At 42.8% G+C, this 21,431-nt stretch overlaps 1 protein-coding gene and 2 pseudogenes across 1 annotated transcript; all 3 read right to left on the bottom strand.

The window, feature by feature from the left end:
• Positions 1 to 8: 8 nt before the first annotated feature.
• LOC121401213 lies at positions 9 to 12,570 on the bottom strand (annotated as a pseudogene).
• On the bottom strand, positions 11,434 to 16,417 carry LOC121401390 (annotated as a pseudogene).
• Positions 16,418 to 16,923: 506 nt separating this feature from the next.
• Positions 16,924 to 20,825, bottom strand: LOC121401394 (histone-lysine N-methyltransferase set-1-like). Its single transcript, XM_041585997.1, has 6 exons — positions 20,748 to 20,825; positions 19,792 to 19,981; positions 19,450 to 19,709; positions 18,528 to 18,734; positions 17,968 to 18,173; positions 16,924 to 17,874 (listed from the first exon to the last, which is right to left on the bottom strand). The coding sequence occupies exons 5-6, from the start codon at positions 17,981 to 17,983 to the stop codon at positions 17,243 to 17,245; spliced, it is 648 nt and encodes a 215-aa protein (XP_041441931.1). The 5' UTR covers positions 17,984 to 18,173; positions 18,528 to 18,734; positions 19,450 to 19,709; positions 19,792 to 19,981; positions 20,748 to 20,825; the 3' UTR covers positions 16,924 to 17,242.
• Between the last annotated feature and the right edge of the window lie 606 nt (positions 20,826 to 21,431).

Here is a 21,431-nt window from a genome sequence, read left to right as displayed (position 1 = left end):
AAAATGAAACTGTAAACATATTTATTTTAGCAACAAATAAACAATGCAGTTTTAAAATTTCACTATATAGATGAGTTTTTAATTAGTTATGGAACTCATGGATGGAAGTATTAAGTCTGTTTAGAGTCTTGATTGATGTGCCAACAAGTGTAGAGACTAGCATGTCAAAGTGTCACGGTCGGCACCCTAAACCAGAACAGATGCTCCTGGTCTCGGCTTCACCAGTAGTGTGACCGCCTTTGGCTTCGGGAGGAGCGCTCAGCTTACTCAGATGCCACCTGGACTTAACGAGAGGAACAGGGCGAGGAGTTCTGGCAGCAAAGGGGCACGACTGTTGTTTAAGTCATAAGAGTTATTTTCCTCACATCAAGTTTGATCACATGTACAAAGTTTGAGGGTATCTACTCATCAATCCATGGTAGATCTGCCCCCTCCCCAGAAAAGGACTTCCGTGTGACTCCATAATCAAACAGCAATTCTGTTCCAGCATCAATGGCCTTGTTTGCCGAAAACAAAATGTGCGGCCTTGTGTCATCCGGGAAATATTTTACCATAGGTTTAAGGTTTGGCCTTTTACGAGAGTGATTAATTTTTCTCCCGTAAGTTGTCGGTAGCTCACTGTGACAGGAGCAAGGGACATTTTGGGCATCGATACAGAGTCTTTTATTCCCTCTGTCCAAGAAGAAATATAAGTATCCCATTTCATTCTGTTCCACCGACCTCATCAGCCGTTCCCCTTCCTTTGCTGAAATGACCGGCCCATGGTAGTCACAAATGTAGTCTCCTTTTTTAAAGTCCTGGAGAGTTACTACTTTCTGTCCTTTGACAGGATCATCCACAACAGCTAATCCTGGCCACTGTTGAGTCTTGACAAAACTTTGTATTTTTCTTTCAATGGCATCAGGTTTTGGCTTTTCGCTGGCCTCCCAGTACAGCAGGATGTCTTCCACAGTTGGGGCATGCTTAAGCCACCCTTGCCGCTTCAGGTAGCTCTGGACTTGGCTGGGGGTTGGCTTTTCATGCTTGTAATGTGCTGGAATAAAATTAAACAAAAAAGGTTTGTACCGTTGCAAAAAAAAAAAAAAAAACGTAGAAAATGACACAAAGACGCTTGAATGAATCTTACCAATGATGACATCCATACGGATCTGTTTCTGTCGCCTCCTCCATCTGTCGTAGCAGTATCTCCCGTGTAATTCTGAAACTGCCTGGCATTCTTTCAGTCTTGGGCCATCGGTGTCAGGCTCCACTGGATATATTTCCTCCAGGTTCTTGTATGCTTATTCTTTTTCTGATTGGTGTGCCGAATGCTCACCCGAATGCTCACCCTCTCTGGAAAAAAACAAGTTTATGTTATAAAAGAATTATATTATATACATACGGAGTAACATACATCACAATAAATAGGGAGTTGCATACATCACAATAAACACTGGTACAGAAGGTGAGTTAGGCTCTGTGCAGAAAGAGCTTACAATCTAAAGGGAAGGGAATGATACACAAGGTGTGGGAGAGGGCAAGATTAGAGTTAAGTGGGTGAGAGATGTGGTAGTGTATGTGGTATTGCATTGGGTAGTTAATAGTGAAGGTAGTGCATTTTAAGGGAATTCTTGAAAGCAGAAAGCTTGGGAGAAATTCGGACAGACTACTGCCAATGATGATGCTCACTCCATTAGCTAAACTTACCTTGAGTGTGAGGGTTCGACCCATGTCCTCTGCAGCTCACTCACTCTGATGGCAGCACGTATATAGTCGTTAATGCTGCTCTCATCCCGACTTGAATCTGCCTTCAGATATCTTTTAATGAGATCCTGGTCCCTCAAGTTGCTGTCACTGATGACTTTTGTAAAAATGTCCAGTGTTTCCTGCCCGCTGGCCAAACAAGCATCAAACCTACAGGGTAAAGAACATATTAGCGTGGTGCACTGGTAGACCATAATAATGTTATCACATGATAATAGTTACATAGTTACATAGTTACATTGGGTTGAAAAAAGACAAAGTCCATCAAGTTCAATCCCTCCAAATGAAAACCCAGCATCCATACACACCCCTCTATACTTTCACATAAATTATATATACCCATACCTATACTAACTATAGAGTTTAGTATCACAATAGCCTTTGATAATATGTCTATCCAAGAAATAATCCAAGCCTTAAAGGCATTAACAGAATCAGCCATCACAACATCACCCGGCAGTGCATTCCACAATCTCACTGTCCTGACTGTGAAGAACCCCCACGTTGCTTCAAATGAAAGTTATTTTCTTCTAGTTTAAAGGGGTGCCCTCTGGTACGGTGATCCACTTTATGGGTAAAAAGGTCTCCTGCCATTTGTCTATAGTGTCCTCTAATGTATTTGTAAAGTGTAATCATGTCCCCTCGCAAGTAGAGATGTCGCGAACTGTTCGCCGGCGAACTTGTTCGCGCGAACATCGGGTGTTCGCGCTCGCCGGAAGTTCGCGAACGTCGCGCGACGTTCGCCATTTTGGGTTCGCCATTGTTGGCGCTTTTTTTTGCCCTCTCACCCCAGACAAGCAGGTACATGGCAGCCAATCAGGAAGCTCTCCCCTGGACCACTCCCCTTCCCTATAAAAACCGAAGCCCTGCAGCGTTTTTTCACTCTGCCTGTGTGTGCTGAAGAGATAGTGTAGGGAGAGAGCTGCTGCCTGTTAGTGATTTCAGGGACAGTTGAAAGTTTGCTGGCTAGTAATCGTTTTGATACTGCTCTGTTATTGGAGGGACAGAAGTCTGCAGGGGTTTGAGGGACATTTAAGCTTAGGTAGCTTTGCTGGCTAGTAATCTACCTTCTACTGCAGTGCTCTGTATGTAGCTGCAGTGGGCAGCTGTCCTGCTTCTGATCTCATCTGCTGACTGCTGCAATAACAGTAGTCCTTGTAAGGACTGCTTTTATTTATTTTTTTGTTGTTTTACTACTACTACTATAAGAGCCCAGTGCTATTAGTCTAGCAGTGTTGGGGAGTGGGACTGGTGTGCTAATCTGCTGCTCCTAGTAGTTCAGCAGCACCAACTTTAATTTTTTTTTTTAATATTCATTTTTTTTTATTTTACTTTTTTTTATTTTACTACCGCTGTAGTAGTGTATAAGTTGACCTTTTAGGCATTATTTGCCCTGTAGGCATTATTTGCACACTGTTTTCTTCAACCCGCCATCGAGCTGTGTGACCTTGTTCCCATTCTGTCTAAATATCCATAATATTACCGTCTCCAGAAAAAACACCGGAGTCACTTTTTTCAAGCAGCATTCATATATTTTACGTAATCCGTATCCACCGCTGTAGTAGTGTATACGTTGGCCTTGTAGGCATTATTTGCACACTGTTTTCTTCAACCCGCCATCGAGCTGTGTGACCTTGTTCCCATTCTGTCTAAATATCCATAATATTACCGTCTCCAGAAAAAACACCGGAGTCACTTTTTTCAAGCAGCATTCATATATTTTACGTAATCCGTATCCATCGCTGTAGTAGTGTATACGTTGGCCTTGTAGGCATTATTTGCACACTGTTTTCTTCAACCCGCCATCGAGCTGTGTGACCTTGTTCCCATTCTGTCTAAATATCCATAATATTACCGTCTCCAGAAAAAACACCGGAGTCACTTTTTTCAAGCAGCATTCATATATTTTACGTAATCCGTATCCACCGCTGTAGTAGTGTATACGTTGGCCTTGTAGGCATTATTTGCACAGTGTTTTCTTCAACCCGCCATCGAGCTGTGTGAGCTTGTTCACATTTTGTCTAAATATTGATAATATTATCGTCTCTAGAAAAACCACTTGAGTTACTTTTTTTCAAGCAGCATTCATATATTTTACGTAATCCGTATCCACCGCTGTAGTAGTGTATACGTTGACCTTGTAGGCATTATTTGCACACTGTTTTCTTCAACCCGCCATCGAGCTGTGTGACCTTGTTCCCATTCTGTCTAAATATCCATAATATTACCGTCTCCAGAAAAAACACCGGAGTCACTTTTTTCAAGCAGCATTCATATATTTTACGTAATCCGTATCCACCGCTGTAGTAGTGTATACGTTGGCCTTGTAGGCATTATTTGCACACTGTTTTCTTCAACCCGCCATCGAGCTGTGTGACCTTGTTCACATTTTGTCTAAATATTGATAATATTATCGTCTCTAGAAAAACCACTTGAGTTACTTTTTTTCAAGCAGCATTCATATATTTTACGTAATCCGTATCCACCGCTGTAGTAGTGTATACGTTGACTTTGTAGGCATTATTTGCACAGTGTTTTCTTCAACCCGCCATCTAGCTGTGTGTATTATCGTTTCCAGAAAAACCAACTGAGTTTTTGTTGTTGTTGTTGTTTTTTTAAAAATAATGCCAGGCAAAGGCAGGCCGCCACGCAGAGGCCGTGCTAGGGGCCGTGCTGCTATGCAATCCTGTGGCCCTAGCAAATTGCCCAGTTTTAAAAAGCCAATGACCCTGAACTCCCAAAATGCTGAAGAGGTAGTTGACTGGCTTACACAGCACACCCCATCCTCTACCGTTTCTAACTTTACCACAACATCCTCCTCATCCTCCACTGCTATGGCCACCCCACATAACACTTCCTCCACCACCGGTGCCCCTTCTTCACTGGGGTCAGAGGAGTTATTTTCCAATGAGTTTCTTGAACTGAGTAATGCGCAACCATTATTGCCAGAAGAAGATGAAGGAGATGAGGACCTTACACCAGATTTAATTCTGGCAGAGAACACGATAGAGATGGACATAATGAGTGATGAGGAGGAGGTCCCCGCTGCTGCTTCCTTCTGTGATGTGTCAGAAGAAATTGATGCATCTGAGGAGAATGATGATGAGGAGATTGATGTTTTGTGGGTGCCTAGTAGAAGAGAGCAAGAGGAGGGTAGTTCAGATGGAGAGACGGAGAGTCAGAGAGGCAGTAGGAGAATAAGACTTAGAAGAAGCAGGGAGGACAGCCCGCAGGGATCAGCAGGGCAACAACATGTATCGGCACCTGTGTTCAGCCGGCCAACGCACCCGCCATTGCCGCCAATACCGCCAACTCCGCCAACTTCTACTGTTACCGCCAGATCGCACACTTCCAAAAAGTCAGCAGTGTGGGATTTTTTTAATGTGTGTGCCTCTGACAAAAGCATTGTAATTTGCAATGAGTGCAGTCAGAAACTGAGCCTTGGTAAGCCCAACAGCCACATAGGTACAACTTCTATGCGAAGGCACATGAGCGGCAAGCACAAAGCACTTTGGGAGCAACACCTCAAAGGCAACAGGCAAACTAAAAGCCACACTCCTTCTGGTCCAGCATCTTACTGCTCTACCTCTGCTCTCCTTGACCCGTCTGAACCACCCTCCACTCCGCCTTCCACCTTGACCACCTGTTCCCATTCCCAGTCATCTGCCACCAGCCAAGTTTCTGTGAAGGCCATGTTTGAGCGTAAGAAGCCAATGTCTGACTGTCACCCCCTTGCCCGGCGTCTGACAGCTGGCTTGTCTGCACTCTTAGCCCGCCAGCTTTTACCATACCAGCTGGTGGACTCTGAGGCCTTCCGCAAATTTGTAGCAATTGGGACACCGCAGTGGAAGGTACCCAGCCGCAATTTTTTTTCTAAAAAGGGAATACCACACCTGTACCAACATGTGCAGAGCCAAGTTACCGCATCTCTGTCACTTAGTGTTGGGCCAAAGGTCCATATGACTACTGACGCATGGTCCTCCAAGCATGGTCAGGGCAGGTATGTCACCTACACTGCCCACTGGGTGAACTTGGTAATGGCTGGGAAGCAGGGAATGGGTAGCTCAACAACAACAGTGGAGTTGGTGTCACCGCCACGGATTGCACGCGGTTCTGCCACCACCTCTACTCCTCCATCGCTCTCTACCTCGTCTTCTTCTTCTTCTTACTCTGCTGCTGGGTCCTCCTTCTCCTCCTCCACACCTGTGCACCCCCAGCTCCCCCTAGGCTATTCGACGTGCCAGGTACGCCGTTGTCACGCTGTCTTGGGGATGACGTGCCTGGAAAGCAAAAACCATACCGGATCTGTACTCCTGTCATCTCTGCAGTCACAGGCCGATCGGTGGCTGACCCCACACCAACTGCAGATCGGAAAAGTGGTGTGTGACAATGGAAGCAATCTGTTGGCAGCGTTGAGACTAGGCAATTTAACACATGTGCCCTGCATGGCACATGTGTTAAATTTAATAGTCCAACGTTTTGTCTCCAAGTACCCAGGATTCCAGGACGTTCTCACCCAGTCCAGAAAGGTGTCGGCCCATTTCAGACGTTCCTACACAGCCATGGCACGCCTTGCTGACATTCAGCAGCGCTACAACATGCCAGTCAGGCGTTTGATTTCTGACAGCCAGACTCGCTGGAATTCAACGCTCCTTATGTTGGAACGTCTGCTGCAACAACAAAGGGCCGTCAACGAGTACCTTTTTGAACTGGGTGGTAGGACTGGATCTGCACAGCTGGGGATTTTTTTCCCCCGTTACTGGGTGCTTATGCACGATGCCTGCAGGCTCATGCGACCTTTTGAAGAGGTGACAAATATGGTCAGTCGCACCGAAGGCACCATCAGCGACCTAATACCCTTCGCTTTCTTCCTGGAGCGTGCCGTGCGACGAGTGACAGATGAGGCTGTAGACCAGCGTGACGAGGAGCTGGAAGCGCACGATTTCTGGTCGGAATCACCAGAACGAACCCAGGCACCTGCTGCAACGCAGGGAGAGGTGCCAGAAGTGGAGTCAGAGGAGGAAGGTGGCTTTGTGGAGGAGGAGGAGGAGGACCAACAGGAGCAGGCTTCCCAGGGGGCTAGTGGTGACCTTTTGGGGACCCCTGGTCTTGTACGTGGCTGGGGGGAGGAGACCGTGGATGATGCAGTCCTTGATAATGAGGAAGCGGAGATGGATAGCTCTGCATCCAACCTTGTGAGAATGGGGTCTTTCATGCTGTCATGCCTGTTGAAGGACCCCCGTATCAAGAGGCTTAAGGAGAAGGACCTGTACTGGGTCGCAACGCTACTAGACCCTCGGTACAAGCATAAAGTGTCAGAAATGTTACCAACATACCACAAGTCCGAAAAGATGCGGCATTTACAAACCAGCCTGCAAAACATGTTGTACAATGCTTTTAAGGGTGATGTCACTTCAGGAACTCATCAACATTCCAGGGGCAGAGGTGCCAGTAATCCTGCCACGAGCACACCTGCAAGGACAAAGCCCTTTGGCCAGTCTGTAACGTCAGACATGCAAATGTTTTTCTGTCCAAGGCAGCGCCACAACCCTTCTGGATCCACCCTCAAAGAACGCCTCGACCGGCAGGTAGCGGACTACCTGGCATTAACTGCAGATATCGACACTCTGAGGAGCGATGAACCCCTGGACTACTGGGTGCGCAGGCTTGATCTGTGGCCAGAGCTGTCACAATTTGCCATGAACCTCTTGTCTTGCCCAGCCTCAAGTGTGCTCTCAGAAAGGACCTTCAGTGCAGCAGGAGGGATTGTAACTGAGAAGAGAACTCGCCTAGGTCACAAAAGTGTCGATTACCTGACCTTTATTAAAATGAATGAGGGGTGGATCTCGGAGGGTTACTGCACGCCGGAAGACTTGTTCTGACTTCTATGCAGCTGTCCTTCTCTTCAAGCCTCATGACTCCACACACAGCTGTCCTTTAGCGTCCTCCTCCTCCCTCCGCCACCGTTACAAACTAGGGTGCAAACCCTACTGGTTTAATTTTTTCTGGCCTCTGTGCTTCAGTGGCTGCAACCAAAAAAACTGGGCAAACAATGTCTACAAGGTCAACGTATGGCGAAAAATGACTATTTTCAGCATTTATATGGCATATTTTTTCTGGCAACTGTGCTTCAGTGGCTGCGTCCAAAAAAACTGGGCAAACAATGCCTACAAGGTCAACGTATGGCAGTTGTTTAAAGAGAACAGTAGATTACTAGCCAGCAAAGCTACCTAAGCTAAAATGTCCCTCAAATCCCTGCAGACTTCTGTCCCTCCAATACAGAGCAGTATCAAGCAGATTACTAGCCAGCAAACTTACTATCATCTGTCCCTGAAATCACTAACAGCTCTCCCCCTACACTATCTCTTCCAAGCACACACAGGCAGATTTTTCAGATACATTTTTGCCCTTGATCCCCCTCTGGCATGCCACTGTCCAGGTCGTTGCACCCTTTAAACAACTTTAAAATCATTTTTCTGGCCAGAAATGTCTTTTCTAGATGTTAAAGTTCGCCTTCCCATTGAAGTCTATGGGGTTCGCGAACCGTTCGCGAACCGCTCGCGTTTTTGCGCAAGTTCGCGAATATGTTCGCGAACTTTTTTTCCGACGTTCGCTACATCCCTACTCGCAAGCGCCTTTTTTCCAGAGAAAACAACCCCAACCTTGACAGTCTACCCTCATAATTTAAATCTTCCATCCCTCTAACCAGTTTAGTTGCACGTCTCTGTACTGTATCCAGCTCATTTATATCCCTCTTAAGGACTGGATTCCAAAACTGCACTGCATACTCCAGGTGAGGCCTCACCAGGGACATGAAAGACTATATTGACAGAAGAAAAATAACTTACCTTTCTTGAAATCTGCGGACATCGGATGTTGGGTTCTTGATTTTTTGTCCTTTACTGGAGACAAAAAAATATTAGTTTTCTCCTTTCAAGCTTCTCTTGATAAAAATTGGTCGTACTCTTCTGAAGAAGGTGTCAAACCACATCTCTTCTGCTTCTTGAAGGACTACGATATGCTCTCTTTCAGCCTTCACCTTTATGACAGCTGCTACGCTGCCTGTAGCGTGTCCCTGGTAACGTGTCCTTTCCAGCCACTGTTGAACCTGTTGAAGAAAATGTGTTTAAACCAATTTGTTCAAACCAGTATAACTCTGCACTAGTGTAAGTAACTTTTGAAGTACTTACAGTCATGTTCAGAAGGACACTTGGCTTCTGTAGGTGCTGCAAAGTCAAGAGAGCCTCTAAGTAGAAGAGCACCAATGTCATGTCCCTCTCTTCTAAATCAGTCTTGACATTGGCCCGATCAATTACTGCCACAAAATATGGGTGTGCGTTGGTCAGAACTTCCTGGCACTCCTTTGGATTTGTCGCCTTTCTGTAAAAAGAGAAATACCAAAGTTAAATTTAGTAAACAGGTTTACTATCTACCTGTTTGGTAATTTCCTATACCATAACACCTCATGGTGTGGAGTGGACCTGAAGATGATTTGAAGGGATTCTTAAACTATGTTAATGATAATCCATATAACATAAGATTTACTATGCAACATCATACAAAGAGTATTGATTTTCTGGATTTAACTTTTTATGTGGAAAAATATGTGATTATGTCAAAATTATATAGGAAAGAAGTAGCAGGAAATACTATCTTACGGAAGGACTCAATTCCATATGCCCAACTGGTGAGAATATATATATAGTTTTGGAAATGCTTTAGAAATGTTCTGAATCCAAGCCACTGTTGGAGAATAGAAGGGAGATGTGATAAATTGTAGTTAAGACAGTGGCCCTGGAATCTGTGTGAATCAAACTACCTAAACTGGAATCGAGTCATTATAAATAGAAACCCAGTAATCAGTATAAATTAGATCTGTAAGTATTTAAGGGACAGGATTAGCACTATGCCACACCTCCTCTGATGAAGCGCACAGCTGCGCGAAATGCGTCAGGAGGGTGTGGCCTCACATAAGGTAGGCAAGCTGGGGGGCAGACACTGCACTGCACTGTGGTATATTGAATTGTATTTTGATATGTATTTTGATATGTGATTTGTGAAATTTAAAGCACTTATGTTTAAATGAGTACCTGCACATGTTTCATTAATTAGATATACCATAACACCTACAGTTAATGAGACTCACCTTCCCACAGATTTTTCCTTGTATGTTGTCCTCTGGACCTCCATCATACGTTTCAAGAATGACTCAATCGACCCACGCAGAGATGAATCCTCTTCCAACAGTTGAGGATCTGAGGTGACGTAACTTATAAATTTCTTGACTGCACCGATGTAGTTACGTAATGTCGCCTTGCTGGCTGCCGAAGCTCCAATTTCTTTAAAGCTCTTCTGCATGCTCCTCTCAATGTTGTGTATGCAGCTAACCGAAGCTTCGTTTGGGGTTGACAAAATACAGCCACCTTGAAACATTTTGAACCTGAAAGCAGAAGGTTATAACAAGGTTATTTATCTTTAAATATGTAATTTAAAGTTAAAATCAGTAACACCATTTCAGTATTAAATGACATGTCAAACCCTTTTCACAAAAATGTAATCAATGAACAGCGTCTCTGAAATCTTTAGATAACTGCCACTCTGGTTGTTAAAAGGTTAACAGTAAGGCTGCAGTATCCCCTTAATCAGCTACAAATCCTTCTACTACATTAAACTACTCTGCCCCCCCCTCAGGAATTTTCTTTGGCTCTTGGCTCAGAGAGCATGCTCAGATCCTTTCAGCTCAGATTACATAACACACCCTCCAGACTAACAGCCAATGAAGAGAGAGCATCACTGGTTCCCACAGAAATTACAGTGCTCAAACCCAGCAGAACTTTTTTTTTTTTTTTATCAAAGTATGTTGTGCCTGTGTAAACCTGCATTCTGCATTACATGTCTTATTTCAGATGATAATGTATCAGAGGGAAAATGGCCGCCAGGTGAAAGCTGCTATTTGTTTTAGGAAAATGTGATGGCGCTGGCAAATAGAGGGGGTATGTGCAGTACAAATGATGCAGTTTGGGTGCCGAAGATATGCCCAACTTATATACAGGGTAGGAAAATGTAGGCCTTACATGCCCTTTTAACAGTACCTCGTGTTTGATTCCGGATTTTGCATATTTTTTCTCCAGGTACCTTCTGAACCCTACATAACAATGGCAACTGGCTTCAAAGGCCTAACCTTTGAAGGTGGCCAGTAGACAAGTTCTGAAGTACTGAATTAATCCCCCTGGTACCTGCATATGGATCAGCAATGGTGTGAAAGAATATTAAGATGTAGTAGATGGTTAAACACAATGGCAACTGGAATCTAGTGTGAAGGTGGCCAGCAGACAGAGCATGTTGATTGTACAGACATGACAAACTCTGAATGAAACACACTCATATCTTTAAAAGTGGGGGCCGTGCAACCTACTGTCTGGCCGCCATTTTGTTTTAAAATCTGAACCCCAAAACTGGGAACCCCAAAATCAAAGCAGCCCTGAAATGGGTGGGAATGCTGATGGAGCTTGCGTCTTCTTTCCCTATCAATTTGGCACTGCTATCTAATAGGGTGCTTTGATTTTGGGGTTCCAAAACCGGGAAAACAAGTCAATGTGGATTATAGTTGGGGATTAGAGAGCATAGATATCAATTACACATAATACCCAAAAACTTAAACATAGAATCAAAATTTTTTAAACAAAAATGAAACTGTAAACATATTTATTTTAGCAACAAATAAACAATGCAGTTTTAAAATTTCACTATATAGATGAGTTTTTAATTAGTTATGGAACTCATGGATGGAAGTATTAAGTCTGTTTAGAGTCTTGATTGATGTGCCAACAAGTGTAGAGACTAGCATGTCAAAGTGTCACGGTCGGCACCCTAAACCAGAACAGATGCTCCTGGTCTCGGCTTCACCAGTAGTGTGACCGCCTTTGGCTTCGGGAGGAGCGCTCAGCTTACTCAGATGCCACCTGGACTTAACGAGAGGAACAGGGCGAGGAGTTCTGGCAGCAAAGGGGCACGACTGTTGTTTAAGTCATAAGAGTTATTTTCCTCACATCAAGTTTGATCACATGTACAAAGTTTGAGGGTATCTACTCATCAATCCATGGTAGATCTGCCCCCTCCCCAGAAAAGGACTTCCGTGTGACTCCATAATCAAACAGCAATTCTGTTCCAGCATCAATGGCCTTGTTTGCCGAAAACAAAATGTGCGGCCTTGTGTCATCCGGGAAATATTTTACCATAGGTTTAAGGTTTGGCCTTTTACGAGAGTGATTAATTTTTCTCCCGTAAGTTGTCGGTAGCTCACTGTGACAGGAGCAAGGGACATTTTGGGCATCGATACAGAGTCTTTTATTCCCTCTGTCCAAGAAGAAATATAAGTATCCCATTTCATTCTGTTCCACCGACCTCATCAGCCGTTCCCCTTCCTTTGCTGAAATGACCGGCCCATGGTAGTCACAAATGTAGTCTCCTTTTTTAAAGTCCTGGAGAGTTACTACTTTCTGTCCTTTGACAGGATCATCCACAACAGCTAATCCTGGCCACTGTTGAGTCTTGACAAAACTTTGTATTTTTCTTTCAATGGCATCAGGTTTTGGCTTTTCGCTGGCCTCCCAGTACAGCAGGATGTCTTCCACAGTTGGGGCATGCTTAAGCCACCCTTGCCGCTTCAGGTAGCTCTGGACTTGGCTGGGGGTTGGCTTTTCATGCTTGTAATGTGCTGGAATAAAATTAAACAAAAAAGGTTTGTACCGTTGCAAAAAAAAAAAAAAAAAACGTAGAAAATGACACAAAGACGCTTGAATGAATCTTACCAATGATGACATCCATACGGATCTGTTTCTGTCGCCTCCTCCATCTGTCGTAGCAGTATCTCCCGTGTAATTCTGAAACTGCCTGGCATTCTTTCAGTCTTGGGCCATCGGTGTCAGGCTCCACTGGATATATTTCCTCCAGGTTCTTGTATGCTTATTCTTTTTCTGATTGGTGTGCCGAATGCTCACCCTCTCTGGAAAAAAACAAGTTTATGTTATAAAAGAATTATATTATATACATACGGAGTAACATACATCACAATAAATAGGGAGTTGCATACATCACAATAAACACTGGTACAGAAGGTGAGTTAGGCTCTGTGCAGAAAGAGCTTACAATCTAAAGGGAAGGGAATGATACACAAGGTGTGGGAGAGGGCAAGATTAGAGTTAAGTGGGTGAGAGATGTGGTAGTGTATGTGGTATTGCATTGGGTAGTTAATAGTGAAGGTAGTGCATTTTAAGGGAATTCTTGAAAGCAGAAAGCTTGGGAGAAATTCGGACAGACTACTGCCAATGATGATGCTCACTCCATTAGCTAAACTTACCTTGAGTGTGAGGGTTCGACCCATGTCCTCTGCAGCTCACTCACTCTGATGGCAGCACGTATATAGTCGTTAATGCTGCTCTCATCCCGACTTGAATCTGCCTTCAGATATCTTTTAATGAGATCCTGGTCCCTCAAGTTGCTGTCACTGATGACTTTTGTAAAAATGTCCAGTGTTTCCTGCCCGCTGGCCAAACAAGCATCAAACCTACAGGGTAAAGAACATATTAGCGTGGTGCACTGGTAGACCATAATAATGTTATCACATGATAATAGTTACATAGTTACATTGGGTTGAAAAAAGACAAAGTCCATCAAGTTCAATCCCTCCAAATGAAAACCCAGCATCCATACACACCCCTCTATACTTTCACATAAATTATATATACCCATACCTATACTAACTATAGAGTTTAGTATCACAATAGCCTTTGATAATATGTCTATCCAAGAAATAATCCAAGCCTTAAAGGCATTAACAGAATCAGCCATCACAACATCACCCGGCAGTGCATTCCACAATCTCACTGTCCTGACTGTGAAGAACCCCCACGTTGCTTCAAATGAAAGTTATTTTCTTCTAGTTTAAAGGGGTGCCCTCTGGTACGGTGATCCACTTTATGGGTAAAAAGGTCTCCTGCTATTTGTCTATAGTGTCCTCTAATGTATTTGTAAAGTGTAATCATGTCCCCTCGCAAGCGCCTTTTTTCCAGAGAAAACAACCCCAACCTTGACAGTCTACCCTCATAATTTAAATCTTCCATCCCTCTAACCAGTTTAGTTGCACGTCTCTGTACTGTATCCAGCTCATTTATATCCCTCTTAAGGACTGGATTCCAAAACTGCACTGCATACTCCAGGTGAGGCCTCACCAGGGACATGAAAGACTATATTGACAGAAGAAAAATAACTTACCTTTCTTGAAATCTGCGGACATCGGATGTTGGGTTCTTGATTTTTTGTCCTTTACTGGAGACAAAAAAATATTAGTTTTCTCCTTTCAAGCTTCTCTTGATAAAAATTGGTCGTACTCTTCTGAAGAAGGTGTCAAACCACATCTCTTCTGCTTCTTGAAGGACTACGATATGCTCTCTTTCAGCCTTCACCTTTATGACAGCTGCTACGCTGCCTGTAGCGTGTCCCTGGTAACGTGTCCTTTCCAGCCACTGTTGAACCTGTTGAAGAAAATGTGTTTAAACCAATTTGTTCAAACCAGTATAACTCTGCACTAGTGTAAGTAACTTTTGAAGTACTTACAGTCATGTTCAGAAGGACACTTGGCTTCTGTAGGTGCTGCAAAGTCAAGAGAGCCTCTAAGTAGAAGAGCACCAATGTCATGTCCCTCTCTTCTAAATCAGTCTTGACATTGGCCCGATCAATTACTGCCACAAAATATGGGTGTGCGTTGGTCAGAACTTCCTGGCACTCCTTTGGATTTGTCGCCTTTCTGTAAAAAGAGAAATACCAAAGTTAAATTTAGTAAACAGGTTTACTATCTACCTGTTTGGTAATTTCCTATACCATAACACCTCATGGTGTGGAGTGGACCTGAAGATGATTTGAAGGGATTCTTAAACTATGTTAATGATAATCCATATAACATAAGATTTACTATGCAACATCATACAAAGAGTATTGATTTTCTGGATTTAACTTTTTATGTGGAAAAATATGTGATTATGTCAAAATTATATAGGAAAGAAGTAGCAGGAAATACTATCTTACGGAAGGACTCAATTCCATATGCCCAACTGGTGAGAATATATATATAGTTTTGGAAATGCTTTAGAAATGTTCTGAATCCAAGCCACTGTTGGAGAATAGAAGGGAGATGTGATAAATTGTAGTTAAGACAGTGGCCCTGGAATCTGTGTGAATCAAACTACCTAAACTGGAATCGAGTCATTATAAATAGAAACCCAGTAATCAGTATAAATTAGATCTGTAAGTATTTAAGGGACAGGATTAGCACTATGCCACACCTCCTCTGATGAAGCGCACAGCTGCGCGAAATGCGTCAGGAGGGTGTGGCCTCACATAAGGTAGGCAAGCTGGGGGGCAGACACTGCACTGCACTGTGGTATATTGAATTGTATTTTGATATGTATTTTGATATGTGATTTGTGAAATTTAAAGCACTTATGTTTAAATGAGTACCTGCACATGTTTCATTAATTAGATATACCATAACACCTACAGTTAATGAGACTCACCTTCCCACAGATTTTTCCTTGTATGTTGTCCTCTGGACCTCCATCATACGTTTCAAGAATGACTCAATCGACCCACGCAGAGATGAATCCTCTTCCAACAGTTGAGGATCTGAGGTGACGTAACTTATAAATTTCTTGACTGCACCGATGTAGTTACGTAATGTCGCCTTGCTGGCTGCCGAAGCTCCAATTTCTTTAAAGCTCTTCTGCATGCTCCTCTCAATGTTGTGTATGCAGCTAACCGAAGCTTCGTTTGGGTTGACAAAATACAGCCACCTTGAAACATTTTGAACCTGAAAGCAGAAGGTTATAACAAGGTTATTTATCTTTAAATATGTAATTTAAAGTTAAAATCAGTAACACCATTTCAGTATTAAATGACATGTCAAACCCTTTTCACAAAAATGTAATCAATGAACAGCGTCTCTGAAATCTTTAGATAACTGCCACTCTGGTTGTTAAAAGGTTAACAGTAAGGCTGCAGTATCCCCTTAATCAGCTACAAATCCTTCTACTACATTAAACTACTCTGCCCCCCCCTCAGGAATTTTCTTTGGCTCTTGGCTCAGAGAGCATGCTCAGATCCTTTCAGCTCAGATTACATAACACACCCTCCAGACTAACAGCCAATGAAGAGAGAGCATCACTGGTTCCCACAGAAATTACAGTGCTCAAACCCAGCAGAACTTTTTTTTTTTTTTTATCAAAGTATGTTGTGCCTGTGTAAACCTGCATTCTGCATTACATGTCTTATTTCAGATGATAATGTATCAGAGGGAAAATGGCCGCCAGGTGAAAGCTGCTATTTGTTTTAGGAAAATGTGATGGCGCTGGCAAATAGAGGGGGTATGTGCAGTACAAATGATGCAGTTTGGGTGCCGAAGATATGCCCAACTTATATACAGGGTAGGAAAATGTAGGCCTTACATGCCCTTTTAACAGTACCTCGTGTTTGATTCCGGATTTTGCATATTTTTTCTCCAGGTACCTTCTGAACCCTACATAACAATGGCAACTGGCTTCAAAGGCCTAACCTTTGAAGGTGGCCAGTAGACAAGTTCTGAAGTACTGAATTAATCCCCCTGGTACCTGCATATGGATCAGCAATGGTGTGAAAGAATATTAAGATGGTTAAACACAATGGCAACTGGAATCTAGTGTGAAGGTGGCCAGCAGACAGAGCATGTTGATTGTACAGACATGACAAACTCTGAATGAAACACACTCATATCTTTAAAAGTGGGGGCCGTGCAACCTACTGTCTGGCCGCCATTTTGTTTTAAAATCTGAACCCCAAAACTGGGAACCCCAAAATCAAAGCAGCCCTGAAATGGGTGGGAATGCTGATGGAGCGTGCGTCTTCTTTCCCTATCAATTTGGCACTGCTATCTAATAGGGTGCTTTGATTTTGGGGTTCCAAAACCGGGAAAACAAGTCAATGTGGATTATAGTTGGGGATTAGAGAGCATAGATATCAATTACACATAATACCCAAAAACTTAAACATAGAATCAAAATTTTTTAAACAAAAATGAAACTGTAAACATATTTATTTTAGCAACAAATAAACAATGCAGTTTTAAAATTTCACTATATAGATGAGTTTTAATTAGTTATGGAACTCATGGATGGAAGTATTAAGTCTGTTTAGAGTCTTGATTGATGTGCCAACAAGTGTAGAGACTAGCATGTCAAAGTGTCACGGTCGGCACCCTAAACCAGAACAGATGCTCCTGGTCTCGGCTTCACCAGTAGTGTGACCGCCTTTGGCTTCGGGAGGAGCGCTCAGCTTACTCAGATGCCACCTGGACTTAACGAGAGGAACAGGGCGAGGAGTTCTGGCAGCAAAGGGGCACGACTGTTGTTTAAGTCATAAGAGTTATTTTCCTCACATCAAGTTTGATCACATGTACAAAGTTTGAGGGTATCTACTCATCAATCCATGGTAGATCTGCCCCCTCCCCAGAAAAGGACTTCCGTGTGACTCCATAATCAAACAGCAATTCTGTTCCAGCATCAATGGCCTTGTTTGCCGAAAACAAAATGTGCGGCCTTGTGTCATCCGGGAAATATTTTACCATAGGTTTAAGGTTTGGCCTTTTACGAGAGTGATTAATTTTTCTCCCGTAAGTTGTCGGTAGCTCACTGTGACAGGAGCAAGGGACATTTTGGGCATCGATACAGAGTCTTTTATTCCCTCTGTCCAAGAAGAAATATAAGTATCCCATTTCATTCTGTTCCACCGACCTCATCAGCCGTTCCCCTTCCTTTGCTGAAATGACCGGCCCATGGTAGTCACAAATGTAGTCTCCTTTTTTAAAGTCCTGGAGAGTTACTACTTTCTGTCCTTTGACAGGATCATCCACAACAGCTAATCCTGGCCACTGTTGAGTCTTGACAAAACTTTGTATTTTTCTTTCAATGGCATCAGGTTTTGGCTTTTCGCTGGCCTCCCAGTACAGCAGGATGTCTTCCACAGTTGGGGCATGCTTAAGCCACCCTTGCCGCTTCAGGTAGCTCTGGACTTGGCTGGGGGTTGGCTTTTCATGCTTGTAATGTGCTGGAATAAAATTAAACAAAAAAGGTTTGTACCGTTGCAAAAAAAATAAATAAAACGTAGAAAATAACACAAAGACGCTTGAATGAATCTTACCAATGATGACATCCATACGGATCTGTTTCTGTCGCCTCCTCCATCTGTCGTAGCAGTATCTCCCGTGTAATTCTGAAACTGCCTGGCATTCTTTCAGTCTTGGGCCATCGGTGTCAGGCTCCACTGGATATATTTCCTCCAGGTTCTTGTATGCTTATTCTTTTTCTGATTGGTGTGCCGAATGCTCACCCGAATGCTCACCCTCTCTGGAAAAAAACAAGTTTATGTTATAAAAGAATTATATTATATACATACGGAGTAACATACATCACAATAAATAGGGAGTTGCATACATCACAATAAACACTGGTACAGAAGGTGAGTTAGGCTCTGTGCAGAAAGAGCTTACAATCTAAAGGGAAGGGAATGATACACAAGGTGTGGGAGAGGGCAAGATTAGAGTTAAGTGGTTGAGAGATGTGGTAGTGTATGTGGTATTGCATTGGGTAGTTAATAGTGAAGGTAGTGCATTTTAAGGGAATTCTTGAAAGCAGAAAGCTTGGGAGAAATTCGGACAGACTACTGCCAATGATGATGCTCACTCCATTAGCTAAACTTACCTTGAGTGTGAGGGTTCGACCCATGTCCTCTGCAGCTCACTCACTCTGATGGCAGCACGTATATAGTCGTTAATGCTGCTCTCATCCCGACTTGAATCTGCCTTCAGATATCTTTTAATGAGATCCTGGTCCCTCAAGTTGCTGTCACTGATGACTTTTGTAAAAATGTCCAGTGTTTCCTGCCCGCTGGCCAAACAAGCATCAAACCTACAGGGTAAAGAACATATTAGCGTGGTGCACTGGTAGACCATAATAATGTTATCACATGATAATAGTTACATAGTTACATAGTTACATTGGGTTGAAAAAAGACAAAGTCCATCAAGTTCAATCCCTCCAAATGAAAACCCAGCATCCATACACACCCCTCTATACTTTCACATAAATTATATATACCCATACCTATACTAACTATAGAGTTTAGTATCACAATAGCCTTTGATAATATGTCTATCCAAGAAATAATCCAAGCCTTAAAGGCATTAACAGAATCAGCCATCACAACATCACCCGGCAGTGCATTCCACAATCTCACTGTCCTGACTGTGAAGAACCCCCACGTTGCTTCAAATGAAAGTTATTTTCTTCTAGTTTAAAGGGGTGCCCTCTGGTACGGTGATCCACTTTATGGGTAAAAAGGTCTCCTGCTATTTGTCTATAGTGTCCTCTAATGTATTTGTAAAGTGTAATCATGTCCCCTCGCAAGCGCCTTTTTTCCAGAGAAAACAACCCCAACCTTGACAGTCTACCCTCATAATTTAAATCTTCCATCCCTCTAACCAGTTTAGTTGCACGTCTCTGTACTGTATCCAGCTCATTTATATCCCTCTTAAGGACTGGATTCCAAAACTGCACTGCATACTCCAGGTGAGGCCTCACCAGGGACATGAAAGACTATATTGACAGAAGAAAAATAACTTACCTTTCTTGAAATCTGCGGACATCGGATGTTGGGTTCTTGATTTTTTGTCCTTTACTGGAGACAAAAAAATATTAGTTTTCTCCTTTCAAGCTTCTCTTGATAAAAATTGGTCGTACTCTTCTGAAGAAGGTGTCAAACCACATCTCTTCTGCTTCTTGAAGGACTACGATATGCTCTCTTTCAGCCTTCACCTTTATGACAGCTGCTACGCTGCCTGTAGCGTGTCCCTGGTAACGTGTCCTTTCCAGCCACTGTTGAACCTGTTGAAGAAAATGTGTTTAAACCAATTTGTTCAAACCAGTATAACTCTGCACTAGTGTAAGTAACTTTTGAAGTACTTACAGTCATGTTCAGAAGGACACTTGGCTTCTGTAGGTGCTGCAAAGTCAAGAGAGCCTCTAAGTAGAAGAGCACCAATGTCATGTCCCTCTCTTCTAAATCAGTCTTGACATTGGCCCGATCAATTACTGCCACAAAATATGGGTGTGCGTTGGTCAGAACTTCCTGGCACTCCTTTGGATTTGTCGCCTTTCTGTAAAAAGAGAAATACCAAAGTTAAATTTAGTAAACAGGTTTACTATCTACCTGTTTGGTAATTTCCTATACCATAACACCTCATGGTGTGGAGTGGACCTGAAGATGATTTGAAGGGATTCTTAAACTATGTTAATGATAATCCATATAACATAAGATTTACTATGCAACATCATACAAAGAGTATTGATTTTCTGGATTTAACTTTTTATGTGGAAAAATATGTGATTATGTCAAAATTATATAGGAAAGAAGTAGCAGGAAATACTATCTTACGGAAGGACTCAATTCCATATGCCCAACTGGTGAGAATATATATATAGTTTTGGAAATGCTTTAGAAATGTTCTGAATCCAAGCCACTGTTGGAGAATAGAAGGGAGATGTGATAAATTGTAGTTAAGACAGTGGCCCTGGAATCTGTGTGAATCAAACTACCTAAACTGGAATCGAGTCATTATAAATAGAAACCCAGTAATCAGTATAAATTAGATCTGTAAGTATTTAAGGGACAGGATTAGCACTATGCCACACCTCCTCTGATGAAGCGCACAGCTGCGCGAAATGCGTCAGGAGGGTGTGGCCTCACATAAGGTAGGCAAGCTGGGGGGCAGACACTGCACTGCACTGGGGTATATTGAATTGTATTTTGATATGTATTTTGATATGTGATTTGTGAAATTTAAAGCACTTATGTTTAAATGAGTACCTGCACATGTTTCATTAATTAGATATACCATAACACCTACAGTTAATGAGACTCACCTTCCCACAGATTTTTCCTTGTATGTTGTCCTCTGGACCTCCATCATACATTTCAAGAATGACTCAATCGACCCACGCACAGATGAATCCTCTTCCAACAGTTGAGGATCTGAGGTGACGTAACTTATAAATTTCTTGACTGCACCGATGTAGTTACATAATGTCGCCTTGCTGGCTGCCGAAGCTCCAATTTCTTTAAAGCTCTTCTGCATGCTCCTCTCAATGTTGTGTATGCAGCTAACCGAAGCTTTGTTTGGGTTGACAAAATACAGCCACCTTGAAACATTTTGAACCTGAAAGCAGAAGGTTATAACAAGGTTATTTATCTTTAAATATGTCATTTAAAGTTAAAATCAGTAACACCATTTCAGTATTAAATGACATGTCAAACCCTTTTCACAAAAATGTAATCAATGAACAGCGTCTCTGAAATCTTTAGATAACTGCCACTCTGGTTGTTAAAAGGTTAACAGTAAGGCTGCAGTATCCCCTTAATCAGCTACAAATCCTTCTACTACATTAAACTACTCTGCCCCCCCCTCAGGAATTTTCTTTGGCTCTTGGCTCAGAGAGCATGCTCAGATCCTTTCAGCTCAGATTACATAACACACCCTCCAGACTAACAGCCAATGAAGAGAGAGCATCACTGGTTCCCACAGAAATTACAGTGCTCAAACCCAGCAG

Source organism: Xenopus laevis, chromosome 3L, assembly GCF_017654675.1.
Source record: "Xenopus laevis strain J_2021 chromosome 3L, Xenopus_laevis_v10.1, whole genome shotgun sequence".
NCBI classification, from domain to species: domain Eukaryota; kingdom Metazoa; phylum Chordata; class Amphibia; order Anura; family Pipidae; genus Xenopus; species Xenopus laevis.
This window is presented reverse-complemented; position numbering and strand designations above follow the sequence as displayed.